Genomic DNA, 13,226 nt, shown 5'->3' on the forward strand with positions numbered 1-13,226 from the left:
TTTTTGCTTTGGAGAGGGCGGCTCTTACCTGAGCATCTGAGATGTCAGGGGGGGCAGCACTCTGCTGGGATAGATATTTGCCCTTTTGCTGGTGGGGGGGGGGAGTTTGCGCTGAACCTGTCAGCTAGGATGTTGGCAATGTCTGTGGGTTTAGTGTATTTTTTGTCATTTTGGACTAATTCTGAGCATATCTGGGAATTCCCACGCAGGTTCCTAACATAACTAAAGAAAGCCTTGTGATTATCCTTAGTGTCCTGTGCAGTTTTTCTCTCGAAGCTGGCCTTAGATGATTTTATGAGTGCCTGTACTTTTTTGCTAATACTGATCAGAGATGCCTCCCTTTTTGGGATTTTGCTCTATCATGTAGTAGCTTCCTCCTCCTATTGTATAGTTTGTTTATGGCTGGGGTCCACCAGACAGGACGGCTGCCTTTGGAGGATTGGGTCTTGGTTTTGTTTGGGATTGCATGATCCATGCATTCCTGAAGGTGTTCATAGAATGCGTTTATAAAGGATTCTGCGGTCTGGGCCGTATTTTCCACAGGCCCGCGGGCTTTGAAGTATTCCACCTCGGTTTTGAGGAGTGTGAAATTTGCTTTAGAGAAGTTTTTCACTGTGGTTTTCTGGGCAGGGGGTGGGGTCGGGATGTGAATATCCAGTGAGATTAGTTTATGGTCCGATCTTACCAGTGAGGGATACACTTCTGGTCTGGAGCATAGAGTCTCCATGTTGGTGATGATCAGGTCCAGTATGTTTTCCCCTCTTGTGGGAGTGGTAACAAGTTATTCCGTAGCATTTGAGTTTATAAATTCTAGGAACCTTTGGGCTAGGGTGTTGGAGCTAGAGTAATGCTCCCAGTCTATGTTTGGATAGTTGAAGTCGCCCAATATAATGGTGTTTGGAGAGACCTTCATATTTTCCAGTGTTCTCAGGAAGGCCGAGTGGGGTTCCTGGGTTTGGGAGGGTGGTCTGTAGCAGGCTATAAACTGGAAGGCAGTTTTACCCACTGTTAGTTGCACATGGATAGTCTCTGATGCTTCGTGCTGTGCCAACAATGTGGAGGTGTGGGTATCTTTGACGAATATTGATACTCCCCCTCCTTTTGTGGTTCGGTCCAAGTTTTGAGGCCGAAAAGCATGGTATGAGGTATAACTTGGTAGTGCTGGGGTGCTCTCGGGAGCCTTGAACCAGATTTCTTTTACTGCACAGATATCGATGTTCTCCATGCTAAGGAGAGTTTCGAGTGCGTGCATCTTGAGGTTTAGACTTCTGGCGTTGAGTAGCATTACTCTTAGTTTCTTATCCCTTGTGATACCTATGGAGGTGGGTTTGTCTTTTGAGCCTTCCCTAAAAAAGGCACTATGGGGATAGCAAGAGCCTTTGCCAATATCTGGAAGCCCAGTGACAGGTGCAAGCCGTCCCTAGCGAAGCATCGTGGCTTGTCGAGCATGTCGTCCCAGGCTGACAGGCATTGGATCCCCTTTGAATGACACCAATACTTAAGCCAATTGTTGAAATTGATTATCTTGTCTTCATATTGTGGCATCATTCTTGGTGAGGGTAAGATGCTACTCAAGGTCAGGGTCATACCGGCCTGGGCTACATGCTCAGAGAGCTCCTCTATGTCTCTTTTCATGTAGTCCAGGGAGGTACGTCTCAGGTCATTCACACCAGCATGGACAATGACTGAGTCATATTTGTACTTGCCTTGGAGTGACCTGAGTGCGTGTGTTATGTGGCGGATCCTAGTGCCCGACAGGCAGCTCACCGTGACCTTCTCCTTGTTCAGCCTGGTGAGCAGGACGTCAGTGTGCCTGACGATAGATTCACCTATTACAAGTGTATCAGGTGTGTTGTTTAGCCTTAAGGGCTGTGACTGTTCAGCACACTGGCTTTGTGAGCTATGTGTTGCACGTGTTTTGTTTTGGGGTAGTGGTTGCTTGGGTGTCTGCTTTGGAGGTCTCTGCTGCATAGGCAGATTTTTATTTAGAGCCTCCGAGTATGTTTTTGTGTGTTTATGTGTTTGGTTTGCTGTCGTGGTAGGTCTATGTGAGACTGGAATTGTAGTGAGTGTGGTTTCCTTCTCCTCCTGACTGGTTATGCCAGTACTGAGTTGAGAGAGCTTAGCCTCCAGTTTGGCTGCATGGCTGCATCTCTCATGTGTTGGAATTTGTTGGGAGGAGGAGAGGGTTGTCTGTGTACATGAGGCAGTTGTAACATTGCCTCAAGATTCCCAGATTCACCAGCTGGACCGGAGAGGAGATTGACAACTGACCTTTGGACATGCTAGAATAGTATTGGGAATTCCTTTATAATTGAAAAAAAGGGCCAGTGGGGAACAAGGTACTCGAGGGGAGTTTGTGAGGGTGTAGTGCTTTTAATTTTTTAGTGCTCACTTAGTGAGCAAATGCCAGGTAACTTAAATGCAATGTGTTACAGGTAACTTAAATGTAAAAATGACAAACAGTAACTTTCTTTCAAGTGAAACAAGGAAATAAGTACAGTAAGCAATGCAGTTATCACTAGGGACCCACAGAAGCGCTGAAAAGCCGCGTTTTAGGTGGAATTAGTGTTTCAGGGAAATAACAAGCATACAAACAAAGCTAGATTCAGCAGGCCTGGATCTAGTCTATGCTACAGCAAACAAGGTATACCAATTTCAGTAAGAAACAGTTCAAATTTGCAGGCACTATAAGCCTTTAACCAGAAATTCCCATCTCAGAAGAGCAGAGTCCATCCTCTCCTCCCACAAGAGTGCAGACCACGAACCTTCTTAATGTAAAATAACATGATCCCTATCTGTAGGAAACCAACTGTGTAGCAAACCATAAGTCTTTTCCAAATAGATGGCTAAGCTCTCTTGCTTTGTTACTAGAAGATTCTTACTAGAATATAAGTAGACATATGACTGAATATGTTGGTAGGAAGTTTTAAAAAAAGATTATTTGTCTTTAAATTATAACTTGTCCAAAACCTTGCATAGCTTTCAAGCCCTGTTATGAGAACATTCTTTGGAAGGCCAGCCCTTTTAGGTGTTGTCAGGCTGCTTTCATCCCTTTTTGAGTTTTGAAAGTTTGCATGAAAACTGCAAAAGAGTTTCATCCACTAAATAAAGGAAGTCATGAAGTGAAATATAAAATATGCATAGGTATTCACTTTATCAGCTGATGTGCAAGAAAACTTGCTGCAAATGATGCTTTGTTCCTTCCCTGTGTCACACTAATCTGGAATACACTAGTTCCAAATTTGTAGCTGCAAGACTTCCCATAAAATAAGCCTCATTTGAAGCCAGCATCATTGGCATAAAGGGATAAAGGTCTAGCAAAGACAGAGGTGACCCAAATTTGATTAGCAGTGGAAAGCCTACTGGTGTTGCTATTATGGGAAGGGAGGGGTGATGAGGCTTTATGGCTTGCCCCTGTTTGGAAGAAAGGACAGGGTTGGATTATAACTGTGTAGGCTTGCTGCTGATGGGAGTCCCAGTGGAGATTGGGGCTGCAAGTAGCAACCAGGCTGGGCATGCTGATGGGCTTGAGTTTCGGACCATTCTTGATTCCAGGAAAGGAGATGCTTTGTTAGGGCCATGATGAACCCAGCACACACACTTCTAAGTATAGCAGTGGTTCTTTGACTCACTTTTACTTTAACTCCTCAACATCACCAGTAGGAAGTTGTCTGATGGAGCTTCAAAAATAGTGAGATTTGGGGGGAAGGTGTGACCCATGTTACTGTGCTGATCAACCCAGAGTAAGGGAGAAGTTTCTCCCGCTGTGGATTAGAATAAAAAAAAATGTCTTAAATGTTAAGACCCTTGTAAGTAAATATGTTTTATGTCAGGAGTAAAAGCCTTTTTAAATGGGTTAAAAACCTGAAGATCCTGCTCTAGTACAGGGTGGTCATGCATATCCCAGAGTAGGTGTGAATGTTTTGCTCTTGGGAAGTCAAGATTTTTAAGAAGAGCTGCAGTAGAAGGCACAAGAAGAATGCATTTATCTTCAAATAGATGTAGGGGGCCCCTCTTGAACCATTTTTTGGTAAGTATGTGCTTGTCTGGAATCCTTATGGTGCACAGTCCATGTGGGGCCTGTGCCAAACTCCTTGTTTCTTTAAACTTGGCCATGTGCTACTTTTGGTTTTAAAACCTGTAATAAGCAGTTTTGTTTGAATAATTTCATTTTATTTCATGATCTGTGTTTTGAGTTCCGCAGTAGCCTTTCCCTAAACTGTTAACATTGATTCTTGTAATTTCAGTATTTTGAATATTCATCCCACAAAGAACTGCGTCACAACATTGCACAACAGTTGTGCCTTCGCATGAATTATGGCCCTGTACAGCTAGAGGCATGCAAGTTGAAAGGGAAGGAAACTAATGTGGCACCAGAAGAGCAGTGGGAATTGACAAATGTAAGTAAATGTTCTATAACTGTGCTTCTCAAAGTGTGGTCCCGGGACTACTGATGGTCCCCAAGCTATTTGTTACTGGTCCCTGGGCCATGTTTTTTTCTCTTTATTTATATATAAATGCCCAATGGGCCTCCTTAGCCAAGGTTCCAGTGCTTGACAGGAGAGGTGCTTGGTTAAATGTTCTAACATTTGAGAGATGAGTGCACTTCAGTCAGTTTCCTCACTGCTGCTTTTCTTATGTTCTTTCTTAGATCCCTGTTGCAGTATTCTAGTAGTTGCGGTTATCCTGCCAGGGCCAGAGTATCAAAGCCAAAAAAACTTCTTACATCTGATGTATAATCTCTGTCCTCAGGTGTAAGGGTACATAGGTGAATGTATGAGTGCAGGGTCTTCAGACTATCTTGCCCACCAGTCTGAACAGACTGTCGCTGCCAAGGCTTTGTCAGACAAGTGCTCCATTGGAGAACTTTCTTCATCTTATCTTTTAAAGATTTGCTCATGTCAATTAAGAGAGGAAAGTACAGCTGTGGAAGGCAGATTCTTTATAAAGACCTCCAGTCTGTTTTTGACTGAGCTAAATGCGATTATTGTAACTGTAAAATTTGCCAAACATTTATCCCCAGGACACTCAGAACTAGATAAGCTTCTCTTAATATACCTTAAGAGCCTCATGATTTCCAAAATGTTGGAACTCTTTGCCACAGAAGTCCCACTCACACCCATAAAAAAGGTTCAAAAACCTGAAAACGGATTCTTTGACTGCCCAGTCTGATTGATATATAGCTGCTGAGATAACTGAAGAGTCCACTGTATGTCCGAGTTCCACTAAGATGCCGCCTACGGCAACTCTGCTGGAGGCTGTATGGTATCTCACTTGCACGTCTGAGACTGTTAACTCCTACCTCTAGAGGAGAGAGGAGGAACAAGGGATGATTATTTCAGAGGGTCCTAGTTAGGGAATAGGCACCTGGCTCTCATCAAGGTCCAACAAGGTTCCACACCATTTTGCTTTGTTAGAGTGGAAGTCCCATTGAATGGACACCCTATCAAAGGAGAAATGGGAAACTAAATGCATCTCTCCCCGGCAGGGGTCCCATGAGAAGAAATGGCTAAATTTTATCAAGGTTTTTATAAAGCAGTCTTAATTTTGAAGCCTTGTATCTTCTGCCCTTCCACCTTTGAAAAGCAGCTTGACTCCTCCTCTGAGGAAGGAGGAGGAACCTGACTCAGGTGAGGACTTAGTGGCCTATTCCTCCCAAATTCTTTCTCCTAGGCAACTGGCCTCTGATGAAGAAACATTACTACCAGGTTCCTCATCAGAAGAGATTTCCTTTAGGGGGGACCGTCTCCAAAATGATGGAACACTTAAGTCTCAGATGTACAGAAAAGATGCTACAAATTGCTGGAAGTGATGGCTCCCAAATCTTCAGTTCTGCCCCCTGTTCTGGAAGCCTTTTTTGATGGTTTTACCGACACTTCCTGCATTCCAGAATCATATTTACATGCTACTAAGAAACCAGACAGGTTCTACAAGATGCCTAAGAAGTGAAATTCCTGTACAAAAATCTAGTAGCAGACCATTCAGTTTTCTCCCTGTCCGTAGATAAAAACCCATCAAGCTCATACCTACTCCCAGTATGACAGAGCCAGCATTGCCTTAGGTATGGCAGAAAGTCTATACTTCCGCCACCTTGATATTTAGAGCCATTAACTAACGAGCACAGTTGAGTAAATATGCATTATCCATGTTAGGAAACTCGAGTTAAGTCTCTGGCTAAATTTGAGAATTCTGAACATAAATTCCAGCTTGTCTGTACAATTAGTCACGCACGTAGCAGACATTCCACTAAATGCTGCTTTGATGTTTCCTTTAATGCTGAAACCACTGGTTCAGCCATGCATAGGTTTACTTGCCTTCACCTTCAGTCCTTACCAGAGGATGTTAAGGCCAAATTTCTAGACTCACCTCTTCATAGGGACTTCCTTTTGGGCCCTTCTGCTATTGAACTTTTTAAAATACTACAGGAAAAAGCAAAATCATGCAAGATTTGAAACCGATTATCCTTGCATACCACATTAACTGTCCCTCAAAACTCACTATTATTGTTCATAGAACACAAACCCCTCCAAAGGGTGAAGACACTTAAAAAGATAAGATTTAAAAGAAACCTCAGTAGGATCCCAAACCTGAGAAAGCCTGCTTTACAGAGAAACCCGCTTCTGTCATCTGCCTTCTCGCTCTCACCTTGGTCCACACATTCCTCTTTTCCCAAAGGCTCAGTCTCTCCCTCTCAGCTTGGGAATGCATTATTTCATACAAATGGGTTTATTGCAGAATGTCTTAGAAAGAGTTCCAATCTCTAGAGAGAATACCCCCCCACCCGCTTCAAATCAATCTCACCTCATACCACCCACCCCCCCACCCCACCAACCCTTCCTTGATTCAGGAATTGGTGTCCCAGGGGATGGTAGAAGCAGTTCCTTCCCAGGCCCAGGAAAGAGGTTTCCTCATCCCCAAGAAAGAGGGAACGTGGAGACCCATAATCTCAACAATTTTGTGGAAGTCACATCTTTAAATATGCTTTCTGTCCAGACATGGCTTCCCTTTATCCTTCCTCAGACTTTTTTGGTCACCTTAGATCTGAAGGTTGCATTTCTGCACATTCCAGTTCATTCTCCGTGCAAAATAGTTCTCATGTTTTCAGTCTCTGCATCACACTTTCAGTTTTTAAGTTTAGCTTTTAGCATGTCTAGAGCTAAAAAGTCCCAAGATCTTCACAAAGTGCCTAGCTCCAGCTATCACTTTTTGCACAACCCAGGAGATAGAAATTTCCTAGATTACCTCTTTATTAAGGCTTCTTCCAAGTAAACCATGATGTTATATCTCAGATTTATTGTACCTCTTCTGGAAAGGCTGGGATTCACTCTCAACCTAAGGAAGTCTTCCCTGACTCCCTCTCAGGACATAGTCTTCCTAGGTTGCAGACTGGATACCCTGGCAATGACGGCCCTCCTCCCTGAGAAGGAAGTTCTGTCCCTCACCACTTATTTGCAGTCCATGCACACCTTCACTGTGACCTCAGCAAGAGATCCTAACAGCCATAGGGTACATTCCAGCCTCAGTTGTGATGATGCCTTATGCCATATTGCACCAATGGTACTTAAAGTCCTCTGGTCTCGAAGCTGTCACCATATATACTTGTAAATCCCTCTCTTGCCATTTCTTAAAGCATTAGCTGCATCAGTGGATATTGCAAGTGAAATTCGAGCATAGGAGTACCCTTCCTAGCAGCCACTCCCACCCAGGACCTATACACAAACTCATGCAATCTGACCTGGGGGATGTGGACAGGTTCTGCTACAGTTCAGGGACAATTGCCACAAAGAGAACTCAGGAACACATCAGTGTTAAGGGAATGAAAGCTCTCATTCAAGCCCTACAGGTGCTAATTCACTTGTACAGCCCAGGCCTACTGAAGGTGTTCACAAACCACACTTTGGTCATGTGGTATGCCAACAAACAGGGGAAGGGGGTACCAAGTCTTACCAGCTGTACTGGTTAGCTTTGATTGCATGGGACATAGCTATACAATGGAACCTTTCAATACAGGCTGTTTGCATAATTTCAAAGGAGAATGTTCTTGCAGACAAACTCATCAGATCCAGAGAAGACCCCCTACAAATGGATTCATCCTACCTGAAGAAAGAGGTCTTCCTAAACATAGTCCACAAATGTGGGATGGCACTGATCTTTCGTGGTTCTGCTCCAGGGACCCTTGTCACCAGGCCTGGAGGATGATGTTCAACTGGGCAAGATGTTCCTCTCTGCCCCCCCCCATCCCAGAGGTTCTCCTAAAATTGCAGAGGGACAAACACAAAATCTTGCTAGTGACTCTTTTTTGTTCTAGGCATCATTATTTCTGTCTTCTCCATCTGGTTAGAGGCAGTCACTTCCCACAGAATGAGGGCTGTCTGATTCACCCCAACCATCAGACTGTCAACCTGAATCTCTGGGTGAGAGACCCTCTATTTTTATTTTATCTTTAATTCCATTTAGATGCCAGTTTTCAGTGGATGTACTCCAGGTACTCTAGGAAGTGAGGAATCCATCTATTAAAGAATGGAAAAGATTTTCCATATCGTGTTACAGGAAGAATTGAGTGCCCTCTGTTTGGTGGGTAAACCCTACTTATTCTATCATACATTTTGTCAGTTTCTTAAAAGTTGTCTGGCCTTCTCCTCTGTCAAAACCCACTTATCTGCAGTTTTTGCTTATCTGCCCTTAATTCTGGACAGCTTTGGAAAGGTGTCCTTCACCTCATTCCTCCCAGGAAGGATATTCCTCCTCAGTGGGATCTGAGCTTTGTTCGTGAAAATTTTACATTGCCTGTGCTTGAACCTGCAGCTCTTCAGCTTCACTAAAATTCTGCATCTGGAAAACCGTTCTGATAGATGTATAGTGAACCATCTTTTCCTTTATCTTCCATAAGTATAGGGTCTCCTAAATGGCTTAACTCCTCCTTTAAGCTCAAAGTAGTAAATGAGCTATCTCTTAATCTGTTCAGTTGCCAACCATTTTCTCTAATCCAAAAAACAGAGGTGAGATAAACCTTCACTACCTGAATATGCATAGGCAGCTTAGATTTTACCCAGAAAAAAACTAAACCATTCAGAAAGTTTGATCAACTTTTTGTTTCCTTTCAAGAGGATAGGATGGGAAGCCCAGTTTCCAAATGGATTTCTAAGTCCATCTCCTTTTATACCTTCCATGGTAAGACTCTCTCAACCACAGTGAAGGCCTGTTCCATCAGAGCAGTGTTCATCACTGTCGCCTTCTTCAAAGGTGTTAATTTCAGGTCCTTCCTGGAGGCTGACACTTGGACCTGTGTGTTTACACTTTTCACAAAGCATTACACAGTAGATGCATTTTTCAGATCTAAGACCTCATTCACTAAATCTGTCTTCTTAAAACTGGTAGACAGCACCCCTGTACCCATGTGTACCACCCTCTAAACAGCTTTGAGAATCACCCACAACTATTGGAATACTGTTGCAACACTGATCTAAGGAAGGACACAGTACAGTTGTGTAAGTACTTACTATAAGTGTAGATATCCTGCTGATTACTGTTCCAGTATTGCTTCCGATGTTTTTTGTGTTTCACTGTTGCAGTCATTACATTTGGGTAATCTGCTGGCAGGTTGCCGTCAGTCGGCCTGAATAACAAAGTTTTGGGTCCTGCGTCAGTTGCGGTCTCCTCTTCCATGACGTCAGGTCGTCAGGGGTGTAAAACATGTAGCCGACACTATTTTATTTAGTCTTTCTTGCCGCGCGGTGCCTGAAGCAGAAGCAGTTCGCAAGTGCCGGTCGGCTGACTCCTGAAATTTTCGCATTCGAGTTTCAGAACCGAAATCTTCAAACTAAAGCTAAGTACCCCATTGGGGAAACTTTTTATTGCTCCTTACCGATGTCAGTAAAAGTTAATAATTGCATTACTTGTGGGAAACAAATACTTCATAAGGATTTTCATTTGTACTGTATTCCTTGCCTAGGCCCAGATCACAACGTGCCTTGCTGTCGGTTTTGTGCTAGATTTAACCAACGCACTATTAAGTGTCTGTATATTTTTGCTTCTAAATATTTTGGTTCAAGATTTAATTATCCTGAAATGTCATCGGTTAGCAATCTGACTACTGGAGTTCACAAAAAAATGCAAAGAAAAAGACAGAGACAGACCATCGAGGTCCAAAACCGACGAAGCTTCTCCTAAGCCAGTCGCCGATTCGCTGGTACTCAGTGAGGCTGCTTTCGCAGCCCCTGATACCCACTACTTTTGAGTCACAGGCCTCTACCGAGACACATTCAGATTCCAGTATGCCGTGAAATTCTCAAGAGTATTTAACCCGTGGATGTCTCTCTCTTGGATGGGTCCGGAGCCACTGAGCAGGCACCAGCTTCTGAGGGTGTTTTCAGGCCTCAACATTTTTATATTAAACCAACGTTGGCCTCAAAAACAAGGTCAAAAACATCTTCTATGTCTAAAAAACTATGCATGAGCCTTGTGCTCAGGCCCCTATGCCTAAAAAACAGATGGTCAAAATGACTGAGGATTTAATTACCTTGATCAGGGGTTCCCAAACCCACCCCACCCCCTGCTAAGAGGCCTAGGCAAGGCACTGATTATGAATCTTCAGATCAGGTTTCCATTTCTTCCGATTCCTCTTCTGATCAGGAATTTTCTGTTCCACCCTATGAGGATTCTGATGCAGAGGAATCCATCCCATCTGCATCTCCTCCTGAGGATTACTCTTTTGGAGAGAATTTGCATACTTTAAGGGAACATTTTCACTGGGAGAGTCAGGACTTCCCTGAATCAAAAAAGAAGCTTAGGGATTTCCTTCTTCTTTCTCAGCTTAGGCTTTTGGCAATACCTCCTGTATTAGACATTGTTGATGTGTTTTCGGGATCAAGCATGGCTTCTGATTCCCTGCCTCTGGCTCCTAGTAAGCCAGACAGATATTACAGGGTTCTTGACTCCCACAAATTTCTATTAAAAAATCCTGCTGCTGATCCTGAGACTATTTCCCAGGGTTCCAAGGGTGTAAAGGCCTCTACAGCCAAAAATCCTACCCCCTCTGACAGAGATTTCAAGGAGCTGGATAGATGGGGAAAGAAGGTTTATACGTCTGCAACCTTGGCAATCAGGGCCTTAAACTGCCAGTTTCATATGCTTAAATATTAACAGCATGTTATGGGCTTACTGAAACAGAAAATGATGTTGATTTCTGATTGTGTGGAAAATAGAGTTACAGAAATTATTGCATTCAGCAGAACAGGTTGGAAAGCATACTTTGCAATGTGGTTTTGATTCCTTGGAGGTCTCTTGTATGGCCGCCATTACTGGATCTATGATTAGAAGGCATGCCTGGCTCAAGGAGCAAAATCTGCTTGATCATGTTGAAGCTAAATTGTTGGATGCCTCTTTGCAGCATGATACTCTGTTTGGTAATAAGGCAGAAGAGGTTTTAAAGAAAGTGGAAGACAAAGCTAAATCTATGCATACTGTAAAAGATTTCTTGCAAGTGCAGCCACCCAGGTTCAGTAGACACTGGCCTACTAAAAAATGGTCCTTTCCTGTGTCCAACAGAGCCACTGAAGGCAAATCCAGGTGCTCAAAAGGCTCCAGATACCAATCACAGGGTTCTTACAGGTCAAACCAATGGGATGCCTCCACCTCCAAAACTGGAGGAAACAAAGCACAACCCTACAGTAACGCAGTCTCAATGACTTTCCTCTACCATCACCAAGCAGTTACCTTTTGGCAGCCCCCTTGGGGGGAAAACTAGCACTTCATGCTCAAAATTGGTAGTTAATTACCCAGGGCAAGTGGGTATTAAACATAGTATCCCAGGGGTACAGATTTAATTTCCATACTTTGCCAATTCCAAACGGATGGCCGGATCTGCCACAAAACCAGTAGGCAGAGGCCCAGAAACAAGTCATGTCCCTCATGGATATGGGGGCTGTTCAGCCGGTACCAGAAAAGGAAAAAGGACAAGGTTTTTATTAGACCTGGTACGCAGAAAAGGCAATTCATGGCATCCAATACTGGACTTATCGATTTTGAACACTTTCCTGGACATTCCAAAATTCAAAATGTTGACTTTGCAACAGCTGCTGCCTATGCTAGGCAGGAATGCTTGGTTAGTAACTCTAGACTTAAAAGAGGCATACCGGCATATCCCAATAAGGGAATCATGCAGAAGATGCCTCCGCTTCAAAGCAGGTTTTTTGCATTACCAGTTCTCTGCACTGCCCTGTGGATTATCTACTCGCCCAGGGTCTTTACAAAATGCCTGGCACCAGTAATTGCATTCTGCAGACAAAGAAGCATTCAATTTTATCCTTATCTGGACGACTGTCTCATTCAAGCAGAGGACAAGGACACTCTTCTTCAACATCTGGAGTTTGTAAAAAGGCTTCTAGCATGCCTAGGGTACACCATAAACGAAAAGAAATCACAACTGGTACCCTCTCTAATAATTACATTCCTGGGTGCAAGCTTGAATACTACTGCCCAGATGGCTTACCCTAACGCCAGACAAAGGCAACTGACAACATACTTCAAACAAATGGCAACAAAAACCCAGTTATCTGCAAGACAAATTCTGCAGGCTTTGGGGTTCATGGCATCCTGCATTCTACTAATTCCATATGCGAGACTGCATATGAGGAAATTTCAATGGTACCTAAAAAGTTTATGGAGTCAACATTGTCAGTCTGGATTCCTCTCATTCCCTGCCTACAACAGGAGTTTCTTTGATGGGCAGAGACATGTCACCAAAACAAGGGACTGTCATTCACTCTACCCCCTGTCACCCAAACCCGAACTACAGATGCATCAGACTGTGCTTGGGGGGCCCACCTGGCGGGGAGATGCATTCAGGGCAAATGGAGCCCAAACCAAGTGCATCTGCATATCAACCAGAAAGAGATGCTAGCTGTTCAGAATGCTCTGACAGCCTTCAAGGACTTGCTTCATCCAGGACAACTATTGATAAAGACGGACAACATCACAGTTATATGGTACATAAATAAGCAGGGGGGGTACACATTCCTACCCCCTTTGCAGACTAGCCATGGCCTTGTGGAACACAGCGTTAACTTACCAAATACATCTTCAAGCTCAATTCCTGCCAGGAAAACAAAATACTCTGGCAGATGACGTAAGCAGAAATCTTGTGGACCCGCACGAATGGAAACTGGATCCACAAATCTTCAACATGTTATGGTGGAGCCCAGACATAGATCTATTTGCCTCTC

General features: G+C 43.6%; 1 protein-coding gene across 2 annotated transcripts in view; it reads left to right on the forward strand.

The window, feature by feature from the left end:
* GALNT6 (polypeptide N-acetylgalactosaminyltransferase 6) overlaps positions 1–13,226 on the forward strand; it is a 1,315,790-nt gene that overhangs the window by 1,263,926 nt on the left and 38,638 nt on the right. For both annotated transcript variants that reach the window (XM_044083436.1, XM_044083437.1), the window contains exon 11: positions 4,251–4,403. In XM_044083436.1, coding sequence (XP_043939371.1) covers positions 4,251–4,403 — 153 coding nt within the window. The remainder of the gene's footprint in view (positions 1–4,250; positions 4,404–13,226) is intronic.

Source organism: Protopterus annectens, chromosome 9.part0 (assembly GCF_019279795.1).
Source record: "Protopterus annectens isolate FY-2018-M chromosome 9.part0, PAN1.0, whole genome shotgun sequence".
In the NCBI taxonomy this organism is placed as follows: Eukaryota; Metazoa; Chordata; order Ceratodontiformes; family Protopteridae; genus Protopterus; species Protopterus annectens.